Source organism: Microplitis mediator, chromosome 2 (assembly GCF_029852145.1).
Source record: "Microplitis mediator isolate UGA2020A chromosome 2, iyMicMedi2.1, whole genome shotgun sequence".
Taxonomy (NCBI): Eukaryota; Metazoa; Arthropoda; class Insecta; order Hymenoptera; family Braconidae; genus Microplitis; species Microplitis mediator.
This window is the reverse complement of record NC_079970.1, coordinates 4641640-4668309: the sequence shown is the minus strand read 5'-3', so window position 1 is coordinate 4668309 and position 26670 is coordinate 4641640. Positions and strand designations below refer to the sequence as shown.

Sequence of the window (26670 nt, the reverse complement as noted above, 5' to 3'; positions counted from 1 at the left end):
AATGGACATGTTTTATAACTTTATCACCGCGTCTAAAAAAATATGAATAATACAAAATTAGCATTTAAATTGTTAAAACAAACGGACAATTAGATAATTAACGAGTGATAATAAATGCGTGGTTTTAACAGTCTTTCGTTATATTTTAAGTCAATTAGTGACTGTTTTGCATTCGTAATCCATTCATTTGTCATTTGTCATCTACTGTTCTGCATTACACACAAAACCATCTCTAATTCGTACAGTAATTTTATTTCATTATCACATTTACCTCTAGAAATTTATAAACTATTAATAATATTATGGCTGTTACTTGATGATTTTATTAATTACTTATTAATTCTTATAAAAATCCAATGAATTATTACTGTATTGAGTAATTGATTAACTAATTCGCCGAAGCATTACATAAATACTTGATTCAATAACTATTATGCTAATTTTTTATTTACTATTATTATTATTATTTTTACTATTTTCGTCACTGGTAGAGTTGCTAGTGTGTGTTTATATTTTCACTAGCCGACGTGTTACGATTAAACGTATGTGAATATGGTGGGGCGCGTTAAATCGGTTAACCGTGGGTGGTGTTCTTTCATGATAAAACTGACAACGCGAGCTGGTACTCATGTGGTATCACGAGAGTGTGACAAACGACTTACACACGACTTACGAGTAAGGCGCGCGAGACTTGGGAGAGTTCATCTGCTACCTTTGGGATTAGCTCCATAAATCAGGAGCAAATAACATTTTTTTATTATTATTTTTAAATCAATAGTGTGTCAATTTATTGACAATGTCTAATCGTGACAGTAAATCCAGTAAGTTTTTTTTTATTTCATTTTATTTTAATCATTTTTGTTGTCGATTAAATAGAAAAGAAAAACACTAAATGAAATAATAATAATAATTTAATTAAAGTAATTAGTTTTTATTGTATGAAGAGAACTCATTTAAATGAGACTATTGAATGCATTGAGTCTGGAAAATTGGGCAGTGATTTAATTGGGCAATGAATTGTACTTTAAATTCAAAAGAAATCTCGCTCGTAAAAATGAATAGTAATCATTAATGAATAATAATAATAATAATAATAATGAAGATAAAAATAAAACTTAAGATGATTAAAATAATTTGAATAAAAATAGTAAAATATTTTAAAGACTTTCCAATAATTATATTTATTTTTAAAATTTAAATCGGGTTATTAACTTTAGAATATTAAATCGGTCGAATTGGATATTTCTGAGCAAATTACACTCGTATGTGAAAAAAATATAAAATTAACACTCGTAAATATAGACGTGAAATAAATATGTCTGGATTATTTTTTTTCGCGCGAAATTTTATTTATAAATTAAAAAAAAAAGAGATTATATTTATATCTTTATTTATTGAGTAGCTGGTAAAAAACAGTATATAGAATAATTAACACTAGAATGAAGTGGATGAACATACACATGAACACACATTACACGTAATACATGCCAGTGGTAAAGGCATATTGAGTTTGACTTGAAAGTTATAATGGTAATGTGTGTGAAGCTTTGGTTGTGACCTCCTCGATTATGCATGCATTCGACGGCTTTCAACTTCCCCTTTGCATCGATTCTCTCTCGTTTCAATGCTCGGTATAGTCCGACCCCACCGACCTTCCATAAGCATATTCCAATATACCAAAACCCAAAACCCATCAAGCCAAAGCCCAAGTCAAGCGAATCGGTGGCTAGTTTACGAAAATGCATCAATATGAGTAGCCGCATGAATTATTAATATCAATGCATTTCAATACCTGCTTTAATGAGTAATTAATACTAATTTATTTTAAATATACTGAAAATTCTACTACGGATTCAGACTACCTACCAATTAGATAAGATCGTGTTCTATTAAATTTATCAGATTAAAGAATAATAACTAACAATTTTATATTTAAGTAATTTAAAACAATTGGTAATAGTGATTAGTTAATTTGTTTTGTTACCGATTCCTATCCAAGGTTCATTGTTCTATTCTATCTAATAGAGAGATTGCACTCACATCCTATGTCTCAGTTGGATAGCATGCTAGCTAATCAACGCCTAATCTCCGAACACAACCGTCGCGAAATTAGCTACTACGTCAATTTATATCAACATGAAAAAAAATAAACTTTAAAAATTAGTGTTTGAAATTATGACCCGGAACCCGGGTGTCAATATGGGGAATTTGAACATTTCAAATAATAAATTTTATAATATGTGTCGTCAATTTTCTAAGTATCAGCTACGATTTTTAAAGTTCAAATAGTAATTTTTCTTGCATAGACAATAAACTTTCATACTTATCCTGTAATTATTCACGTTTTAATCATAAATGAAAAATTACTATTTAAAATGATAGTATTTACTGATCACTTTATCATTCTACTACTTGTCGTTCTCAATTTATATAGTTCATTTTTTTCCGTGAAGTATCGTCAAAGTTTTAATTTAAAAACTTGTATTCACTATTTCATTTAACGACATATTGAAAAAACTCTGAAATTTATTATTCTATTGGATTGTTCTCATTGATTAAATTTGTATTTAATGTCAACAGATAATAAATATATACATATATATGTATGTGTGTTATTTTAAATTTTTGCTTAAAGTTTATCATTATATAAGATGATATGTCGCGGATCGCAGATATATAATCTGCAATAGTTGTGTAGGTCAAAGATTTATTTTAGCGTGAGGATAAAAATAAATTTTTCGTATTTATGCTACTGCACAATATAAATATATGTACGTTGTATTGACATAAGGTAGAAAACTATACTATCCAATGTCAAATCAAGTAAATATATGCTCTTGAATTTAGTTTAAAAGAATGAAAATATAAAAGTACGCGAAACTATTTTTAGTTTTAACGTATTATTTTCCAAGGCTTTAGTAATGATCGCGTTTAAAAAATAAGTTTTATAAAAATTGTTGTAGTTTGTAATTAAATTTTTTATCCGCTTAATTTAATTGAGTATCGACTATTATCCTATGAATCAATTAAGTTAATTTGTCTACCGACTATAAAGGTATATATTTTATATGTATAATAGATATAAATAATTGATTATGATTTTTTTGTGGTATGTTTTATGGGCAATAAATAGTAGTGCGTAATTATAGAAATGATTCTTGAGTTAATTGAAAAATTAAAAAACTGATATGCATCGTAAAAAGGTTGCTAGGCTGTATGCTTGAGTGCCCATGTCGAGCAACACGTGTATTTGATATAAATTAAAATATATGTACAGTAATTATAGCGTTTATGTTAAATGCACGTTATGTTTAATTTAAAATGTGTGAACGCGGCGTTTGATTTATAAGTTTATTTATATTTGATTTTGTTTATTTTTTAGATTTTATAAAATAATTTGATGTCTTAATAATTTTTTTTTTTTAATAACACTAATGGAGATAAGAATAACTTTGTTGACTGATAAAGATTAATGTGTATACTTAATATAATCAATGATCTTTTGAAGGTTTATATATATATACATACATATAAAATTTATTGTTTAATCTGTGGATGCAATTACTCGGTTTTAAATCACACCCGTTTCAAGTATTGCAGGAATTATTTATGAGTTGTTGTTATACATAAAATATATATATAAGTATCTATATCTATATATTATGTGTACATATATATGCATTAATATTGTATTCTCATAGTTTCCGACTCGAGAAACACGCTCGGGATTCAGGACACAATAAATTACCGGTCAAATACTGGGTGAATGTTGAAAGTATCCAAGTAGCATTGAGAATATCATTACAATTGTTTAGATATTTAATAATTAATATACTTTTCATTAATTGAATAAATTGTTATATAAAAATAACTTTTAATTTATCTTACGCTTACAAAGTTAAATAAAAGTTATTAAATAAATTATAAGGAAATAATAATAAATAATTTAGTTTTGTTGATAAATGGATAAGATGAGTTGCGTTAACTAGTAAATCAAATAGTTTTTAAATTTTTTCTGATAGATAAAAATTTTTAAAATTATGAAATGAAAATGGTTTTATAAATATTGTGTACTATGAGAAATGACACAGAAGTTCGCGGTCGTCTGATAATTTTTAAATTTTTTAAAAAATGACAGATTATAAAAAAAATATTTGAAAATTTGCATCTATAGTTTTTTAAATTTTCTACATGTGCATATTTTTATTTATTTTTTTTTTCAATCAAATTGTGAAAAAAAAAAATTCAAAAATTGCTCTGATTAGAAAATACAATTAATGACGATTAAAAATATTTTAATCGTTTTGAATCGTCATGAATCGTCAATTGATGATTAAAGATTAAATTTTTAATCATTTTTAATCTTCCTGCATGACCAGAAATTGTAATATATTATTTTACGATTAAAGACGCTTCATGACGATTAAAAATTTCAAATTGTCACGAATCGTCTTCAATCGTAAATTAATATTGCAATTTCTGGTCCCGAATGAGGATTAAAAACAATTCATGACGATTTGAAATTTTAATCGTCATTAATCGTTTTTAATCGTCACAAATCGTTTTGTTTAATAAGGGTAGTAAGCGTCTGCTAACTTTAGTATCATATATAAGAAGTACATTTTTTACGATAACAAATTTTGAAGAATGATAACTTTGATGATCGATATTATTTTAGGATTGTATAAAATGATATATGGACATGGGGATATGTGGGACACATTTCTTAGTGGTATGGCTGAGTTAGTTGGTACAGCAATGCTAGTATTTCTTGGATGCGGTGGATGTATTGGGAGTTTGGGAGTTGTCCCGTCACATTTGCAAATAACTTTGACTTTTGGTTTGGCAGTTATGATTGTTATTCAGGTTCGTATGTTTACTTTCAAGTTATTTTTAGTTTTTTTATTTTACTTTTGTATTTTAAAAACAAATAAACTCTTACTGTTAATACGCAAGGCCACAAATAAATAATTATTTTTTTAATTATTGTAATAAAGTAAATAAGTTTATCGATTATCTAGATTTTTTTAAAAATAATATCAAATGATTGACATATTTTGATAATCTATTTAAATATGCTTTTTAATATCATTTGTTTATCGATTTAATCAGTTTAATAAAAATAATGTGATCTCGCGATGACTGGTAGGTTAATAAAAATAATTTTTATTATCTGGTTCATGTCAACTTTAGATTGCAAAATTTTCTTGCAATTATAAATATAGATAAATAACTGCTACTGTCAATATACGTAAACATAACTTGGAATTTTTTAATTAAATTTTTCTTTTTCATTTAATTAAAAAAATTTTTTTTTTTTAATTACAGTGTTTCGGTCATATAAGTCATGCCCACGTGAATCCCGCAATGACGGTTGGATCTGTGGTATTGGGAATGAAATCAATATCCGAAGCTACTGTGTACATTGTGGCACAGAATCTCGGTGGTATTTTGGGTTACGGACTACTCAAGGTTATAATTTAATCATATTTTGTTATTTATATTAATTTGTGCCATGGCAAAAAAAGAATAACTGAATTTATAATGATACTGATCTAAAGATAAGACAGTACGAGCAACCCACAGTCACTACGTGACTGCCTGAGTATCACTGCTGAATTTACTTTCGGATGTTTTCATTAATTCGCAAACCAATCGATTTCAAAAATTGTGTCAATTATAGGATTTTTAAAAAATCTACACGATCTAATTTTTTTTGTGTCGTCGATACATTTTTTTTCTAAAATATATCAACTAAGATGAAAAATACAAAAAACTGATTAAATTTCGTGGGTTTACCACAAGCCTGTTGCCTTTTATTGATACGAAAAAAACCCAGTATCTAATCTTAGAGTTTTTTTTAATTTTTATGCCCGTAATTTTATAAAATCATTAATTATTATCATAGAGACATGGTATAGACTAAATTTTTCTTATTCTCTCTTTATAATATAGATATTAGATGTCTATTCAGTGATATTTAGCTATATTCAGTGATAGAATAATTAAAGTATTAATTTATTTATTTAGAGAAGATAAATACGATCGTCTTTTTTTCGCGCCTAATTTAAATGTATTGCGAATGATATAAATAACTTTGTTTCACTCAATACTTAATGAAAAAGAGTTTGAAGTATGAAAAGGCACAAATTCAAGTTGAGACCTTTCTAACGATACCAAATTTGATAACATTAACTTATTTTATCATATAGATATGGCGGGAACAAAATTATTGATTCAAATATAATCCATTTATCTCAGAACAGGATTTTAAATATAATTTGCTATTGTAGCTTTTAATTAAAAATTTAAATACTTCAATAGCATTCGGTAAATTTTCACGTCAAATTGTTTTCAATAGTCAATAAATAAAATTAGTCAAGATAAATTTTTAATTACTCACAGCTCAGCACACCAACTGGTTTATTGTCATCCGGTGATCCAGAAGCTGCTTCGACGTTTTGCGTGACGATGGTAAACCCAAAAGTTTCAGGTGCACAAGGTTTTATGGTAGAAATGATGGCAACGATGACATTGATGTTGATAGCATGTGCAGTTTGGGACAGACGCAATGCATCCAATACAGACTCAACTGCAATAAGATTCGGTCTAGGCGTAACTTGTCTCGCTACTATTTTCGGACCATACACTGGCTGCAGTATGAATCCAGCACGATCTTTTGCTCCAGCCATTTGGAATAATTCATGGTCGGGACATTGGATTTATTGGTTTGGACCCATTTCCGGTGCTGCGATAGCTGCTTCTCTTTATCGTCTGGTTTTCGGTATCAAAGCTGATAGCCAAGACATACTAACATCCATTCCCGAGAGTATTCATCTGAATTCTACTGATCCAGACAAATTTGAGGTAAATTATACCTGTAATTTTAAAAAATTTTAATTTAATTCCTCATTGCAATACAACTATGAGCATTTTTAACTGCAACTACTTACTATAGTATAACTAATAACAATAAAGAGTCCCCTCGGAAAAATAGTATTAAATCCTCGTGATAAATCCTCTCATGTACCCACATCGCTACCAGAATTATATTCGGTATATAGAGACAATTTAGCAGATAAATTTAATGTTCCGGGACTATTGTTCGATATAAATCTTAAAAGACGACTTTTCCTTAATCTTATCTTTCTCTGCTTTCTCAAAGATGGATTTATCCCCCATTCTATAAACATAAAGATGTATATCTATTAATTATCTTTTCTTAAATACCACTTAATTTATTGCTACTCATATCCACAACTCATCATTTAATGATATAATTAATGGACGTATTTAATAATTATGTATTTTTGTTTTTATGCAGAGGGCTTGATGCAATTTTGAGAATTTGAAACTAAGGTTTTAAAGTTCTCTGTAGTTTCGTGCAAGCATCTCAAGCACGTAAAACAGAGTAAACATGATCAAAGAAGTAAAGCGAAAGTACACAACAATATCTCGAAAGTTTAGTCTTCCACGCATCTTCTCTCTCATCTGAGTATAAGACATTATGCAAAGGAGATTATAAACGGTTGAATCAATAAATACTCTGATAAGTTTAGTGAACTATATATTATATTAATAATAATAATAATTTTAATAATATTAACTTATCATTATATGTGTCATTTGTCTCTTACTGTAAAAAATTTGCGGAGTGAACGCGGATTAAATCCGGAGTGAATGCGGAGCAGATGACTGTTTATTTATTTACTCCGCATGGGAGTTTATTTTAATATTAAAACTTCGAATCAGAGTCAATGCGGATTTAAATAAAATTCAGACTACTCCGAAATCATTTCGCCGAAAAGATAAACTCCGTATGCGAGGATTATTTTTTTAAACTCTAAGTAACGGAGTGACTTCGGATTTAAATAAAATCCGTAATCACTCCGAATTCACTCCCGATTTTTTATAGTGTATTTAAGTTTTACTACAACTTATATTTAATTTATGAATAAATCCTGATTTATTTTATGTAAGTTAATAAACCCTCTTGTCAATTTTTTTTATGCATACTCAATCAAATATATTTTTTAACATACTGCATGCATTTATGTATAGAGTAAATATTGTCAATCATTTATGGATTGTTAATGTAAATTTATTTTGAAAAATTTTTAAAATAAATTTTTTATATATTTATAAATAATAAAAACAATGTAAATAAATTTAACTTAATGGATTTAATTTAAAAAATTTTTAATGTGAACATGAGTGGATTAAAGTGGATGGCGTTAAAAAATGAACGTTTTTATATTTCAAGTGTCTCAGGTTTCCTCATTTTGCACGTGCAAGTCCGTGACATAAGCTTGAGGGAAAAGCGTGATGGTTTTCCCTAGTGTCCCTTTTCAACCCTCATGACATTCCACGACTCCCGAATGGTTACGGTGCATTAACTACTATATGTGTGCATAAAGTACGTATATATAATATATACGAACATCAGAACACAAGCATTTCCGATCAGATTGTGTGCGCTACTATGTCTTCTCTGTGATGCCAACATCGAACATTACATTAGCGTCATTCTGACGTGATTCAATACGACAGTGTACTTTGCTCCACAGCCTAATGGTCTATCAAAATATATTAATGTCATTTGAATACCATTAAAAATTATTCAACCCTCTAATGATTAATTTTTTAACTTCCCTCTAAGAAAATTGATAATTTAAAAAAGAAAAGGGAAGTTATTGGTTTCGGTCCGTTTTCGTAAACCGAGTTTTCAACAGATCTCGACATTTTGAAATCCTAGGAAGCTATTCTGACTATTTTCAAGATGATGTCCGAGTGTATGTGTGTATGTACGTATGTACGTAGGGCTACCTTCGATGACAATAGTCACACATGGTCCGAAACGTTCCGTATCTCTGAGATACGGACCTCGAGAAAATAATTTTTGTTCTCGACATATTGAAAATAACTTTTTCGAGCTCTGAGCTTGAAAACAACGGGAAGTTTTGGGGCTGGCCCGCAGGGTCAACCGATTTCCAGATTTTTTTATATATTCATTTACTCATAAGGATTTTTTTAGTAAAGTTTACCTAAAAAGTTTGGTACCGTGAGCACATTTAACCAGCATTAAAACTTTTAGCAGCATGCACACTATCAAGAGCTATATTTTATAATAAAGTATATAGTAAAAATTTAAATACTTTCTAGATGTCCTCAACTTTTTAGATAATTTTTTATAAAAAGGAAAATGATCCCACATGCAACTTGAATTATTTTTGCTGCCTACTAAGTCCCCTAAGCTACTGGAAACATTCACGTCATGATTTATTGTTATAAGTCTTCATTTTCATTTCTAGAAAAAACAGCATAAAGAATTGAATTCCTCATGCTAAGTCTAGAGCTTCAGAAAATTTTCCCAATTATAAAAAATAACTTTTTCAGTGATTATTCAAATCCAGTGGATTTAAAAATATTTGTCATAATAATAAACTTTTCAAACAAATTCCTTTATTATTAGGGTATATATTTATAAAAAATGTTTTTTCACTACTCAGCATGAAGGATAATTTTATGCGAAAACTTTATGAGACGATATATACTTGCGCAGGTTATCTTCTGTTCAGTACTCAAGATCTACAGTAATAACATTCGTGAAGGCACGTATTCGTGGTTCTGTTCGTACAACAGCATCTGTCACTACTGGTTTTCAAGATATTGGAATAAGTGAACAGACGGCGCTCACGAGTGTGGTACATTTTCATTTAGTATATCCGCGGGCTGTGTGTCCAAAACTTGTACCGTATGCCAGGTGAAAAACGGAAAATATTTATTAAGCTTTTTCTCTACACCATGTACTCATACATAAATATATATATATATATATATATCGATAAATATATCTATACATACATCGTATAAAATACATCGAGTACCTTTTAATGCTTCGAAAAATAAAACTCGAGTGTATATCTATTCATTCAATCGATCTCTCATCACATTCCGACTCAACGATTTTATATTTAATTTCTTTTTTTTCTATTTTATACTCAAAGTACACTTTGAAATTTTTTCAATCATCTGTTGAAAATCCATGCGTTTATTTGATTAACCAGGGAACCTCAAATCATCGATTTCAATGCGCATTACTCTGCGGTATTTCGAGCTGAGTATTTCTGATGAATCATTTAAATTCCTATCAATTTAGATATTTTATAATTTATTTAAAATTTCCCGAGTCAAAATATTAGACGTAAATTGAATATTTTTAACGTTTTGAACGTAGATTGGAGTATCATAAATTGAAAACATATTTATCATAAAACTAAAACTCATTTATACTTCCAATAAGAAAACATAAGCATATACCAAAAAAATTTTTTCATCGATTTTGTACTCCTGGATTAAAATCACGTCAATTCCCTAAAATTTTGTCGTTCGCTTTTCTGGCTCTTAAATAAAGAATTCGTATAAAAATTGTGACAAATATTGAAATAAATTAATTGATGTTATCATTAAACTAAAATCATAACTCATGAAATTACCAATTTTTTATGAACCGAAATACAAAAAAATCGTTCAAATTACGTTCAAAGCGTTAAGAACGTTCAACTTAGTCTAATATTTCGACTCGGGTAGATATATTTTTTTTTTAACTCAAATTTTACGTTAAATTCAAAAATATTTAAATAATTAATCCCTACACTATTCAAACTCGACAGTTTATGTATCAACTTTAGCCTTGGGTTCATTTTTTATTTCTAATAGAAATTATAGAGAAGAAGCTTACAACCCCAATAGACAAATTGCACATTGACGACATTGACAATACAATACTGTTGCAACTTTTACTTGCATAAAAGCTTTTGCAGCACAGGCGCGATATGCACCGACCACTCATGGAGATTATTTTTTTATTCTACGGACAAAAGATAAATATTCGGCATGAAATGGTTCGTTACAGATCCAGCAAGTGCGTTTAGTTGATCTGGGATAAAAAAAGGAGATTTGAGCCCGTGGAAAAAGGAAGGATGTAAAAATAAAAAAAATTATTAAAGTGTCACCAGTTGGTATCAGACGAGCTTTGAATTGTTAAAATGACAGGACTTTAATAAAAATGCTAGAGGAAATGAAAGAGAGATGTGAGGTTGGAAAAATGACAAAACGAAGCGAAAAAAAGGCAATGATAAAAATGAGGTGCTCTTGAGACGGCAGTAAGAAAACGGAAGGGAAAACTAAGGACAGTTGAATTGGCAAAGTATATACATATAGAAAAAAAAAAAAAGTAAGAGACGACGGATGGTCATGTTTCCGTTTCTAAAGAAAAGTAATATTTCCGTATGATTTATATGCCGGACGTCGTCGTTCTCGTTAATAATTCAATTTTCAATCTGGTCTTAATGCTCAACTTGACTACTTTTTCCAAGTTAAACTTTTGTTTTTTCTATTACTTTCTTATTCTTATTCAAGTGACTTTTCCTACAGATTCATTTTGTAAAATGTCACATCGGACTAAGATTGAGTACAACTTCATCCTATTTTGTTATTCCAAGTAAACAAAAGCATTTATTATTTAAACCTTTTGATTTTTCATTCCAATAAGTCAGAGAATATTACTAATAGCAATAACAGTTATTCATTTTTTCAATATATAAATGTATATACATAAATAGATTAATATTCAGTACTTACGTGCAATGCATCAAGTAAGCTGATTATTGTATTCGGAAAAGCAATTTCACATTGACGTCGTAGACGTCAGTTTCTCAGCCAATTGCCGTAAGACTAATTGAAACTAGAGTACCTTGTCACCGAGGTCGAGAATTAATTTTACTAATTAGTAATACGAACTTTAACGCTGTCATATACCTAGCAATAAATAATTTAATTAATCTTCCAGTTCCCAATATATATATACTAATAATTGACATCAACGCCTTCAGAATAATATTTATAATTGTTTTAACTTTAGATAACAATATTTAATAATTAACTTTATAAAACTTTCTGGCATTTATTAGCCAACAATTTGCTCCAATAACGGCTTTGTTCTTTTCATATCTGCAATAAATTCAAGTTTACTCGGTTGTTAAAGAAGAAAAAAGAAGCTTTGGTGTGTTTGCGGTTAGTAGCGCCACGGATTTTTTTCAAACTATATTTAAATAAATAACATTCCCGCGCTTTTTATACATTCTCTCAATCAGGTGATTTTTAAACCTCTCACAAATTTAAATTTACATTCTTACAAATTACTAATTACTCCAATAATTAATTTAAATAAATAATAATTTAAAAACTTAATCTTCCTTTTTAATTTAAAAATTTAAATATTTATGAGTGTGAAGTAGCAGACAACAAACAAATTTTAAATTGTAAATAAATAGTAAAAAGAAATATTTATAAAAAGTGCACTTATTAATTTCAAAATTTTTTAAATACGCATTTTATAAAAATTTTATTTTAGTATTTATTTACTCCATTTATTAATGATCTTGAAGTTAGCAGTCAATTTAAAATTTTCGGATTTTTTTTTCAACAAATAAAATAAAATTCAAAACAATGCACATGTAGAAAATTTAAAGAACTATAAGTGCAATTTTTTTAAATATTTTATTTTTATAATTTATAGTTTTGAATAAATTTCAAAAATTATTAAACTTCAGCTAACTTCAGGATTATATTTATTAATAATTTGAAATTTGTCTGATACCTGCTACATTCACACTCATTAAATATTTAAACTTAACCAAAAATATTTAAAATTTATTTTAGTCCATTATTTAAAATTCTTCACACTGATCCTGTTTTCATGCACATTCTTTTTTTTCCCCCACTTTTATAACTCTACCCATTACCACCACCACCAGTAATTTATACCCAGAACTCTACTCACTTCACTCTTCACTTAGGATTTAAACTCGTCGGTTGTCGCTTGTCGGTTGTTGGTCGTCGGTGTCAGTAGGGTACATAAAAAAACGCCACGGATGAGCCAGTTCCTTACATTATATTTATATTTATACCTATATATCTCAGATTAAATGCTATTGTACGTAAACTTCTATAATACCTGTCTTATTCCATATAATATAAATATCTATTGTCCGTAAGTTTTGACACAGCCAAAGTTAAGTGATTCTAAATCCTCTGTTCTCAGAATTCAGTACTTGGTACAGTAATATAACTTTTTGCAACTTGTATTTTAGATTTTATATTAGTCTCTTCTTCTTAACTGTACCCTGTAACTTTCAAATACTCACCCCAAGTCTTTAAAAGTTTCGAGTTTAAATTAAAGCTACCGGTTGTAAACAATCTTTTAAATTATTTGGGTTTGCACCAGTGTAAATACCGAGTACAGAGTAGAGTTTTTAAAAGTACATACATTTGAAGGAGATATATATTAGGAAAAAGTAAAATAGTGATCAGTGTAACGTGTTAATAGTAATGAGTGTGATACAAATATACAATTAAAAGGTACAGAGGTAGGAGTAAAAAGTCTCGTGGGTGTGGATGCGCGTTGGTTGCGGGATTTGAGTTGTGTATAAGCCAGCAAGTAACTTCCAACGGAACGGCGCCACTCGTTTCTGTTATTGACAGCGGGCGCGCCGTCTCATGCTGTTGCTGTTCCTGTTGTGTGTTGGAGCAGGAGTAGACCGCGAGGACTGAAGAGTAGAGTAGAGTATAGCGGAGTAGAGTTGGGTTGAGTTTAATTTAACTGAACTGAACAGAACAGAGTTGAGCCGGTCGAGGCCGACGAGCTACGAGGATTTCCCTGCAGACGAGCTACGAACTAAACGCAAAACCGTTGCTGCAGACACTAGACAGTGGAGTTGCTTTTGCTTACTCGCGTGCAAGGTTAGGTCCTGGAACTTGAAAATAATATTTATGAGGCTGCATAAATAATTATTAATACGTGACGTTCGTGTGTATTACTGGTGGTGTGTAAGTTATATTTTTTTAAATTATATATGTGGATATTTATACATTTAAAGTTATTAATTTAGTGTTTGTATTCGAAGGTATTTTTGGATGACTTGTTAATGGCGGGAAGTTTTTATTTTTTTTGTGGACATGTGGCTGCTGTTTGAATCCTGTCAAGTTCAGGGTAAGTTTATTTTTTTTGAATTTTTTAATGTTGATAGAAATTATTAGTAAAGATGGAGGCGGTTTTTTTTTAATTTTTAAATGGAGGAATTTGAAACGAAAATTTCGCGCCACTAAAGCCGGTAATTTTTAGTAAATAAATTAAAGTGTGGAACTGATCGATAATTCTCAAAGAGAATCCTTGGAGCTTTTTAGTTTCTCAATTTGTGTCCGTAAACAACCTTAAGTTTATTTTTGAACGAAAAAAGTGTTTTTTTTTCTTTGAAGTTTATTTTATTCATTATGTATATTGAAAGCCGGTAGTTTTTTATTTTTTTAAAATTCTATACTAACTTGGGCCATCAAAGTCATAAAATGTTCCACTCCCAGCATTGGTTTGCTGAAAATTTACGAAACCGACTTTTGCGGTCGGAGAAATACGTGCAATGGCTTTGGGTCATGCTGGAATAGCAGCACATACTCCAATGCAGTCAGCACGAGTCTACTTTTTTTTATTTTTTTTTTTTATTTCTTGTAACCATTTTTTACTTCACTTTTTTTGTTTCCTTTCTTTTAATCTTTGCCCCCGTGTACAACTAATAAACGAGCTTTAATGTTACGTGTCGAGCAAGAGAAACGAGAAAATGGGAAATGATAATTGCCATAAATTTACGAGTTGCCTTTTACTTTAACTCACATCTCGTTGAATTACTGCCCTAGCATCATGTGCATTCTAATAGATATATAGGTAGATAACTACTCGGATCTCTAGTACATAAAATAAATAAAAAGATTTTTCCGGTTCGGATTTTATTCTATTTCTGAAACATAAATCCCTAATTATTCTTCAAAATACTTAAGGCCATTTTCAGACAGTGCCACCCCACTTTTTGAAAATTTTCAATGACTTTCAACTGTCATAAGCGCATCAAATTTTTATCAATTAATTAAAAAAAAATTAAAGCATTAATTGAAAAAAGGACAATGTATTCGTAATTTCGCCGATATACTGATTTAAAAAAAAATTATTTACACTTGACATCAATTAGGAGTTGAACAAAATTCGTTAAATAAATTTCAGTAAAATCGTCATGTCAATTTATCATTAGAATTTTTAAATTTTGTTGGCTAAAATTTGATATCAATTGTAAGTAATTTTTTTCAAATTCTATATCGCAACGAAATTACGACTATGTTTCCCTTTTTTCAATTAAGGTTTTTATTTTTTTTTAATTAATTAATAAAATTTGAATACGGTTATGACAGTTGAAAGTCATTGCATATTTTTAAAAAGTGGGAGGCACTGTGTGAGAAGGCCCTTAAATTATTATACACTAAAAAAATCTCCGAATCGAAGTAAACTCGGATATGTAAATAAAACCCGTAATCACTCGAAATTCACTCCCGATTTTCCGCAGAGTAAAAAATACAATTTGAAAAATTAAACCCGCAGTAATCAGAAAATATTTTATAGTCAAGAATGCGACAACTTGACCTTTACCACAAAACTTCCGCGGTTCGGTTTTTGTCCTTTTTATATATTTATATACATATATATAAAACGCGACGTGAGTTTTAAAACTCCTGATAAAATGCCCGCGTATTCAGATACTGGGAAGGAAAAACATTTTAGTTTCAAAGTGAACCCGGTAGAATAATGTTTGTAATTGAAATAAAGTTGATATGACTCGCGAAACAGATTTATGTCAGTTATAATATGTAAGACATGCATATAAATTATATTACATTATTCACAGTATTATGGAAACTAGATGAATGCAATTTATTTAACTTTGTGGTTACACATTATGTTTATTAGTTTGTTTTATTTATTATATACTCTAACTTCATTTCTTTATGAAATTTTTTATATTTTTTTCGAGTCATACTTTCTGCTATTACGCATACACGTAGCGGCTTTTATAAACTCCATTAAAATGATCCAATTGCGGGTCCATTTTCTCACATTTAAAGTTTGTAATATTTCCATACTTTGGTTTTATTATCTGGCCATCGTCGTAGTCGCAGTCTCGATTGCATTGCAAAAGTGGGTTTTCGTTGAAGAGTCTTATGACTAAACATCAAATCGGGACGTGCAACCGCTTGGATGAATATTCAAAAGGCAATTCAAATTTCTTCCTTAATTACCTTCAGATCTATTTAAACTTCCCCTCGCTTTGTTCTTCTGAAGAGCATATACATCTGTGTATGTATATATATTTTGCTTTAATAATACTGCTGTACTAGTTTTCCAGTTTCATTTGAGATACTTTGCCTGTCTCATTACGTTATCTCATATCATCAGACTTTTGTTCCTTGATTAATGTATGCAACAATTTTGAAATTGTAATAACGTTCAAGAGTCTTGTCGTGGTATGTGAGCTTCCTATAAAATATATACATACAGCCAAAAGATTATGGGAGATAATAAAGATGATAAAGCTTAGTTATAATTAGTTCTCGAATATGATTAAATTTTAAGGTATTTACTTTGAAATCTCTACTTTGTTCTTATTTATCTTTTGTATCTCCTAAGTATGACTATAAAATTGAAACTTGAAAACAAAATGATAAAATTCCTCTATTCTTCAAAGAGATATTTTTAGTCTGCTTTTTTAGATAAAAATTTTAATTTGACAATGACTTGGGCAGAAAATTATAGAAAACTATCAAAAATTTTTGTTTTACACTGAAACAATTTTTTTATAATGCAATCAATTTAAATATTACGGTAGATAATATTTTTAAAAAATATTGGAGACATTTTGTACTGAAATATCGTTTCCAAAAATTTTAATTAATTTATACCTTTAGTAAATTAATTTATTGGATAACTTCGCAGTCTGTTAAATAATTAAATCGCAGTCTAGAAGTTGTTTTCACCAGAATAGTTAAATAATTTAAAACATTTGAATATTCAAAATCTGTAGTAAATTTAAAATAGTAAATAGTTGAATTTAAAGTTAAATGTTTAGATTTCCTTCGAAGATGTTTACTCTTTTATCGTGTACTCAAGTAAAATAACTTTTTTACTGTTTCTCATGAAAAAACAAGTTTCTTATCATCATTTTATGTACATATACATTTTTTAAAGAGTTTGGTGTATATTTTCTTTATTTTTCTTTCATGAAAACTGTTAGCAATTTTTGTAAATAACTTATTTAAATTTTCTGAACTATTCCAAAGTTTATGAATGTTTTAAAAATTCAAATATTTTCATTTAAATCGACCATAAATATTCATATTGGGTTAAAATAAATCGAGTTCAAATCTTCCGCTAATTATCAGTTATATTTTTGTAGAATAGTTTGAAACTAAGTGGTTCAAAAATTAATAATCTTGAAACTTGTCTCTTAATTTTAGTTTCAAATTTGTTTTAAATATTCAAGTATGTACATAAGATAACTTTCTATAATGTTAAATATTTAACCAACAATCAAGTTATTTATTTAACGAGTTGGAACGTGGCTTTGTCTCGTTTTTCTTCGGTTATCCCAAAAGTTTCATTTAAAATTTTAATGCTCCGTTATTAATATTTGATATTTTAATGCTGATAAACTAAAACACCTTGAACTTTGTATGTATATATCATGTCTGAGGTTCACTTGCTGCGGTGGTATATTATAAACGTTGTTATTATTGTAACGAAATTTGAATTACTAAATTTAACCGACGACATTTAATAATAACTCCATCTTGTTTACCCTTAAGCCATATTCCGTCGATTTAGTTTTTCCTGTTAGTAGATAAGAAACGAAAAAGATTAATGGGAAAAGACAGAGAGGAAAACTGTAAAAAAATAATAGATGAAAAAAAAAAAAGATTTATAAAGGACTTGAAACGAGGACTTTGGCCTACGAAATTCCACGCGAATTTTCTCGACAAAGGAAGTATATACGTGTCTGCAGCAGTGTAGCAACGTTTGAAGATAAAAAAAACTATGCCAGATAGGTGAAAAAAAGTATTTTTTATTTTTTCTCTCTACACTACTGTGGAATTTTACTACTTTTATTTGTCAGATTGTCAAGGGTCTTTTGGGCGTTACACAAGGTCTTATACCTGCCATGTAGATTTCTGACAAAAAACTGCTTTGTCTAGCTTTACTTATACATCTAACACTATACCTTTGTATAACACTTTATTTTAAATTTTGAATAGCTTTAATTTACATTAAAAAACAGCAAACGGTGCTCAATCTCCTATAAAAATTATTTTGAGTTTGATAATTAGAATTTAGAATTTCGTTTATTAATGCCAAGGCACAGGCTAAATGGCAAATTTCATCACATAGTAAGTACGTTTATTACATAAGAACCATATAGTTGTGAGTACATAGTACAACTATATAAAATAGGAATATTTTAGATTTGGTTTACAATTACATCGATATTCATTCGGTAATAATTATTAAAAAACACGGATTTAAGGTATAGAGTCTTAATTTTACTTTTACTTAGTTCAACTAGTAATTTTACGTATTGCACTGAGTTTATCCTTATCACAGTCAATAGGTAATCAATTTTTGACTTAGTATACAGCATTTGAGTAATTAAGGGAGACCACGAGTGTAAAATTTTCAAAAAATTAATTTTGTTTTTCTCATATTTCGATAGTATATACCTTCAAAAATAACAATAAAATTTCAAGTGCATAACTCAAATAGTTTTTTTGAGTTACCATCTGAAGAGCAGCTGATTATCGGTTTTCAAAAATACATTTTTCAAAATTTCTGCAGTTTTAACTCGAAGACAAATAATCCGATAGATTTTTCGCGTGAAATTTGATACTTTTTTTTTAAAACTCCGCCATTTTGTTAAATTTAAATTTTTCTTTTCGATCGAGGGTCATGGTACGGGAAATACCTTCTAGTTTAATAAACTTTTTGGTTTTTCTGATTTTATGCACTGTGAAGGTCGCTGTCACTGCAGTAGTGGGGATACTTTTATGATATATTCATTATATATCCACAAATATATCCTTAAAATATTAAAATATTCCATGCAGTAGTTTTCTTTAAAAAAATTCCCAAAAATCATCTCTTTTTCGAGCGACCACACTAGTGGTCCGCCTTAATATATTCATTGTTTTCATTATAAACAACCTTTTGTTATTTGTAATGTAAATTGGCCGGTTAAAAAAGTCAAATAATAATAAACAGTAAATTATAAATTAAACTCGTGTTGGATAGTATAGAAGGGAAGAGAAAATATGATAAATAATGAGGGCAATTGAAAGGATGAGTATGAGTATTTAGTAAATGAGACGTGAGTTAACAGGTTATAAACTAGTCATCCAATTATTTCAATTAGACCACTTATGCATACTTGATGGTAACAAATGTATTGAGTTTATAAAATTTGTGTTAAGTTACAAACTTCTTAAGTAATGGAAACTTTATCAGCGCATATATATATATATATATATATCTATAGATAAAACTTCCATTACAAAATGTCTCTGAAGTTTTATTGAACATTTAAAAATAACCGCGAGTTAATTTCCACGAGATAAATGAAGATGACGAAAAAAAGAGCTGGTGGTTTTTTCTTTTGATGTTTGTCATAATATTTAGGTCTATATAAATTGAGTCACGTACAAATATTTCAGATGAGGATATAATTGGCTATTTGAGAGGCATTTTTCTTGATTTATTTTTCCGTTTACAAAGGAATAAAAAAAAAATAAATATATAAATAAAAAGGGAAAAAGGAGTAAGAAAAATAAAAAAAAGTGTGTGAAACAAAGATAAAGAGTGAAAAAGGGAGCAATAGCGTGCGTGTGTATATATGTGTAGGTTTTATACAGAGGAACGGGTGGTTGGCAGTAATAACGAGGGAGTTGCCAGCAGTTGCCAAGTTACACATCGCAGACTGGCGTGGAATAAAATTGTCTGGACTGTTGGTAGTTGGTACTGCTCTGGTGCATGTACTGATGCTGGTGATGCCGGTGCCGTGGGTAGCTGAAGCCGGTTTTTATTTTCACAAGCTGCTAAGTTTCAGAAGTAAAGGTGGGCAAAGGGAATGGTGAACGAATTAAACAAAGAGACGGCATCCTGCACACCTACCATCACGTGCATCTCGACGTGCATTGACCGAAAGTTATTGTGACTTTTAAAAACACCACGAGAGTTGGTTTTGCCGAAAAACTCCTGCCCGATCACGGTGATTAGAGAACATGGATACACACTCATTAGACATTCCAGTGTGCTGGTGTTTATAGAGGGATAACACATGAAATTTACACACGTATATATACATATATGTTGAGATGTGGATTGTTGTGAGCATCTGCTTGCAAAAAAGTTGTTTCTCGCTGGTCCATTGGCGTAAACGAGCCACTATACACTCATTGCTCAGACAGGCCAAGAGTTGCCGGCCCACCGAGAAGGAAAACAATTTCTCTTTCTCGCTAAACCATTTAAACGGTAAATTACCTGGATCACAAATTTGCAGAAAAAAATAAACCACCTTGTTTTTGTTGTTAATGAAAATTTTTTCTGCTAATTCTAGAGATAGAGGGAATAGATATCGCTGTATTTAAATAAAATGATCATTAACAATCTTTCGGTATCGTTTTATTCGGCGAAAAAGTTTTCGCAATGAAAATGATTGTATGAGGATTAAATAGTAATAAAAGTTGGGGCGATAATTTACGATGAAATAATTGAGTTTTGGTGTGGTGGATGGAGGAGAGATAATTTTATTTCTTTTGGCTGATTTTGAACTTTCTTTGGTCGTCGTTGCGGGTTTTCGAGCGAAGCCAAGTGACAGATGGTGAAGCCGATAGCAGTAGTGAGTTCTGGTTGGGTTTGGGTACGGTAAGAAAATAAGACTTCTTGCTTCCTCTGTACATTTAATACTATATACACACCACACACCAGTGAATCGGTTTAGTTGGCTCACCAGACAGCTAAAAGTATACGCGGCAATTAGTATGTGTGGCGAAAGCCACATTAAAGCGCACACCATATCCGTGTGCGGTCTCAATGGATTCCCTTTTATTCCTTTTTCAAAGATATGCTCAAACTTTACCTTTTACTTTTTTTATCTTCTTTCCTATAGACATTCTTATTATCTCTCATCGCACGTTTTACAGAATGGAAGAAATACCTATTACATTAGTGAGATCGTCACACTCTTAAACATTTTTTTTTTTTTTTTCCCGTACTAAAATTCAAACAAAGAACTTTTGTCGCGGCTTGGTTATATGTCATTTCATTTCATTCTATTTTGTTTGTTTTTTAATAAATTTAAAGAGCAAAAACAAATTTTTTTATCTCATCTTAAAAAAGAAAAATTGAACTTGTGGAATTTTATTGCCGGGTCACATTGAAAAACTTTGAGATCGGTTTTCCGAGCTCCTGTCTACGCCTTGTAGATGTGAATGTGCTGGAAGTAAGAAGATATAAGGATGCTTTTGCTTCTTCTCTTCTTTACTCTACTGTACACTATACATAACACTGTACTACTACTTTACTACGCGACTCTGTTGGATTTCTCTCGTATTTCCGGATTTCGAATTAACTTTAGTAAACTCTAGCTGAAGTTGAATTTTTATCTTCTCGTTTTTTACTTATTTTTTCATTAAGTTGAAATAAAAATATTACATGAAAAAAAAAAGTAAATGAGTACCTCGTAATTACATAGTGAGACTTTTTGAGTAGTCAGCGAAATACGAACAAGTACGTACTACAAAGTAAAGAGCCGAATGTTTTTCGTGTATTACAACATAAATCTCACGATTTAACACTCATCTCCACTCAAATACTTTTTATCCAACTATACTACTTAAATTCCAAACAGCGTAAACATTTTCATTGTTACTTGTTTGTTATTTTATTATATAAATTTATATGTCTATAGGTAAACATATAATACCGGATTTATGTACATTTTATTCATTTGATTTTAAAAAAATGAATAAACTTGAGTTTTACCGTTATCTCGAATGAAATATCATCAGCTAATATATGAATACAATTTCGATATTGCTTGTAAAAAAGTAGAGCGCATTTGCGCTTGAATAAACAGAACGAATCCGCTTACTGTTTGAATGTTTGATGCCAAATCCTCTTTGTGTTCATTCTTGTAGTATTTCTCTAATATCTACCTGCATATATATATACATATAAATATCACTGAATTTCGCTGAAACAATAAATATATTTTTCGTATTTAAATTTCCCTCCATAAAATTTATAGGAAGTAAATAATATAAATTAAATTGTTGATGATATTATTATTATTATTTATTCATTTTATTGACCATGTAGTCGAAACTACTTGCGGCCATCCAAAAAGATACAATAATTACAAAGTATAGTACATAATTTTAACATAAAACATAATAAACCTTAAATATAATAAACTTAAAATTTTAACCTATTGACAATATGTCAATATAACAGTTTAACGCTCAATCATCAAATCAATACTCAACAATCAGCACAACAATAATCAAAACATTACGTTTTTGAGTTAAGAAAATACTCGTAACAAGAAATACGGAATTCATTCAGTGTAGGCTTAGATGTACAATCATTAGGCAGTTGATTCCAAACTTTTATCGCCGATATTAAGAACGATTTCTCATACTTAATATGATATTTAATTTATGAACTATTTTTTTCCATATATAATATAACTCAATGTATATTCCCGTGGATATGCATAATAATAATAAGTAATAGTCAGAGGAAAGAAGAGAAAGGTTTGGTAAGGGATATCTAGATATTGCTTAGCAACGAAAGCTGATAGCTAACAGTAGATCGACATATATGTATATCAGTTGCACTTTCTCATGTAACGTGATATATACATATATATACATACATATCAATGCATGTTCTATCCCTATATTTAGCTCGTTTTATATACATATACATATATATGCATTATATATGTATGCACTTGATAGAACTTTGTATGAGCGTAAACTCTGTATGCACGTAAACCGCATGGGGGTCTAGTCTGGTGGTGCTACTGCTGCATATATTCGCATATGTGTTTTCATTAATTCACGTGCATATATTGTTCGCCGTTTTACTGGATGAATAAATGAATATATTTAAATGTGATAAGGACAGCTGTTTGTTTGTTTCGCACCTGGATTAGGTCCATGATTATAGCCGTCGCGAATTTCGTTAATACTTGATTTATTATTTTACATTTATAATAATTAATTAATAAATTATTAATTACCGTTAAATATTCATGCATTGATTAATAAATTATAAAAATTAGGTCAGGATTATAAACTTTGTAATATGTCAAATTAATTTCATGCAGCTTCGTTTAAAAGTGGACTTTGTTAGCTCAATAAAATATGAATGTCAGGTAGGCATTTTTTTTTAACTGTTTCAACGCCAATCCGGTAAAATGTTCATAAAAGTATGAATTTCAAAATTATTTTATTATAAATCTTCTGAAGAATAAAGTCCCGAGGTTTTTTTTTATTACAGTAGTTGGGGGAATGTTTTCAAGAAACGGCTTATTATTTTTATTTTTGTCTCATTAACGTCGCGAACTAATTGGTAGTAAATTTATAAATTGGTTATAAATATTGTCGAAAAGAAAGGATATTTTATTTTAATATAATAGCTCATTAAAAATAATATAATGGCCTTAAATTGATACCGACTTTATTTCGTGGATTATTTTTTATAACTTTTCAATAAGCTTTCACTGGAAAAAGTAAATGCTCAATAATTATTTAAAAATTGTTTTATTATTAAATTTTTTTTTTATTTCCGGTGAGACCGGTTACTGCATGGTTCTTTGAACTCTCGTCCGTAGATTGTCTCTGTTGTTTGTGTTTTCGTTCGTTATATACACGGGTTATAGTTACAGTTGGGCGGATAGTGTATGGTTGCATAGAAAGACTTGGTCTCATCTTGTCTGTCTGCAGTCTTTAGAACGACTGACGGAGACGATGACCCAGCGATCCGGCTGGTCCGTTTATGGCTCTCTTTTCTTGGGTCTCATGTCTGCACTATATTACGTGTACGTGTCTCTGGTTTACCACTAGTCTAATAGAACATGCATGTAATATAGTCGGTTGCTTTTTCATTATTACCCTTTTCCTCGCATGATGCGTATATAATGTGCACAAAAGTGCATTGTTTAGTAGCGTAAAGTCAATGAGATGTCGAGCAGAAAAAAAATAGTACTGTGATACTGTAATTTGATGCGCTTGTGACTTTTATTTCCGCGTAGAACTTTTGTCATAGATATATATTCTAGTTTTTTTTATTTCCTACATATCAATTTTTTTTTTTTTTTCATTATACTGACGGTTAATTGCTCCATGTACTTTTTTTTTTACTCGTATTGTATTGCCCAATTGAAAATATTATTTTATTTGCGGTATGCGATATGGAATGATTGCTATTTAATAGCAGTATGACAGTTTTAATTTCCATTTTCACAGTGCGGTTTTTTACTCTCTGTACTCTGTTTACTTTATTACTTTGACAACGTAAATCAATTTTATATTACAATCAAATGTAAAACCTCATATTTTCATACAATATTTTACTTTTACTACATTCGCATTTTAAATCTGTAATAATATTGATAAATCAATCAGAATTATTGATTTTAAAATTTAAATGCTAGTTAATTTTTTTTTTTTTTTTACAAAACCAAACATAAATATTTGTTAATTTATTTATGTGTTTATGTAAAAAACGTATTTATAGAACATAAAGTTTTGTCTACAAAGGCTATTTTTTATTCATTTAAAAAAAATTAATCGAATAAATTGAATTCAAGTGAAAAATTAAATGAATACAAGCGCCGACAAGCGTTCGATTTATAATATACCCTGGGTAATTAATAAAATATAATACATTATTCTTCATTGGGTCTGTCATTCTCACTTATACGTTAATGTTAAACTAACACATTATGGAGAATAATAGACGCCGGCAAGCGCGCGAGTATATGCGGAAATACAGGAGCTGCGGGGTGTAAAGGGACCCGAGTGGGATGTAAAGGGTTTGGTTGGTTGGTGTGTGCAAACAAAAAGCTTTTCATGGATTTACCCCAGAGGCCATGTATACTTACCCTCGTTCGTTGTTGACATACGAGTGGCATTCGTTCGCTGTATATGCAGCTTCGTTTTCTCTTTTTTTAAATTTATCTCCTTTCTTTATCACTCTCTCACTCTCTTTAACTCGCTCTTAACCCCTTACCCTTAACATTCATACACTCAGTGATTGAATTTCATTCTGCAAAGTCCGCGGGACATATTTATATATACATATATACCTCAATATTGAGTATACTGCAAATATGTAACCCTTTTAATAAAATAATAGTTTGCCGTATTAATAACTCATATATTTTTGAATTTATGAGTGTTTTTGGGTTATGTCCGATTTCGAACGCATGAAAAAATTTTTGAAGGCCATATTTTATTTTAGTTTGACTCTAAGCCCCCAAATTTGGAGAAATATGAAAATTAATATCGTCCACTGCGTGTTTGAATAAAAAATATATGACAGCTTTAAAAAGACTATAAATTTATGGGTACTCCGATTGTTAATACTCGTATAATTGAATGTTTTTTGTTTCCATACTTTTTTGTTGGCTTTTCCCTGTTCGGATGATGTTTTATCACACTTTTAGCAGTATGAATTGCTGTAATTTTGCGGAATTTGTAGGGAGATAAAGCGGACTGGGGGTTGGAACGAAAATTATAGGAGAGTATAAAAGATAGAACACCATACCATGAGTTTAATACTGCTCAAGGCAAACCACTCTCGAATTCGTCTCGACAAGGCCGATAGTACCACACGAGACTCTTTTGAGTTCATTGCCATTTTATTTTATTACCTTTTTTTTTAACTTTTATCTCTTCGTTATTTTACGTTGTTCGTTTTATATTCAATGACACTGATCGTTCGATTGTCCCTCGCAAAATAAATCATTTTAATTTTTTTCATCGTCTGCATAATGGAACAAAATCACTCGGATGTTCGATTCTCAATTTCACCCACTTCTGAAAATATCCGACTATTCTGTGATTTAGCATAATAATAAATTTAATTTTTCTCAAAACTTAAAAAATTAAATGCATATAATCCACATAAATTTAAGAATTTGTACGAACACATTTAAGTTGCGAATATCGACTCAAATTTATACACAGTAAAAAAGGATTCGTCAGAATTAACATATACCGTGTATAAAACGAACGTTTTACACTTATTTATATGTTACTTCAACATGCTGTTAGTGTAAAAGAAAGTTACACACGTACACGTTAAAAATAAAAATTTTCCAAGAATTCTTTTGTGATGGTCGAGATTATTTTTAATATATTTAGTGTGTTGATTTGATAGTAACATATAAAAAGTGTTACATTCGAACACGGAAAAAAATGATTGATAGTAATTGTAGTTCAACTTCCAATTATTTATATTATGTTCAATAAGTAATGTCGTTTCAATCAGTAAAATTATTATTTTAATGTTTAAGCTGCTATAATTAACAGTTGATCGTTGAAATGTACTGCTTGACTATTTGAAATTACCACTTAAACCTTAAAGAACTACACGACACTTGTCAAAAAAATGCATCTGTTATTAATTTCTTACGTTCTACTCCATAATATTTACTAAGATTCGGTCTGGGC

General features: G+C 29.6%; 2 protein-coding genes across 4 annotated transcripts in view; both read left to right on the top strand.

The window, feature by feature from the left end:
• Window positions 1-608: 608 nt before the first annotated feature.
• LOC130663406 (aquaporin AQPcic-like) lies at window positions 609-7988 on the top strand. The gene is made up of 5 exons (XM_057462607.1): window positions 609-821; window positions 4679-4866; window positions 5329-5472; window positions 6406-6867; window positions 7325-7988. The coding sequence occupies exons 1-5, from the start codon at window positions 797-799 to the stop codon at window positions 7331-7333; spliced, it is 828 nt and encodes a 275-aa protein (XP_057318590.1). The 5' UTR covers window positions 609-796; the 3' UTR covers window positions 7334-7988.
• Window positions 7989-12922: 4934 nt separating this feature from the next.
• The window catches only part of LOC130664027 (alpha-mannosidase 2), a 106760-nt gene continuing 93012 nt past the window's right edge, over window positions 12923-26670 (top strand). Inside the window, exons 1-2 of one of the 3 annotated variants that reach the window (XM_057463678.1) lie at window positions 12923-13886; window positions 13968-14053. The gene's annotated coding sequence lies outside the window, so the exon portion shown is untranslated. Of the gene's footprint in view, window positions 14054-26670 lie in introns of all 3 variants that reach the window. The other 2 variants (XM_057463676.1, XM_057463674.1) reach the window with 2 other exon arrangements.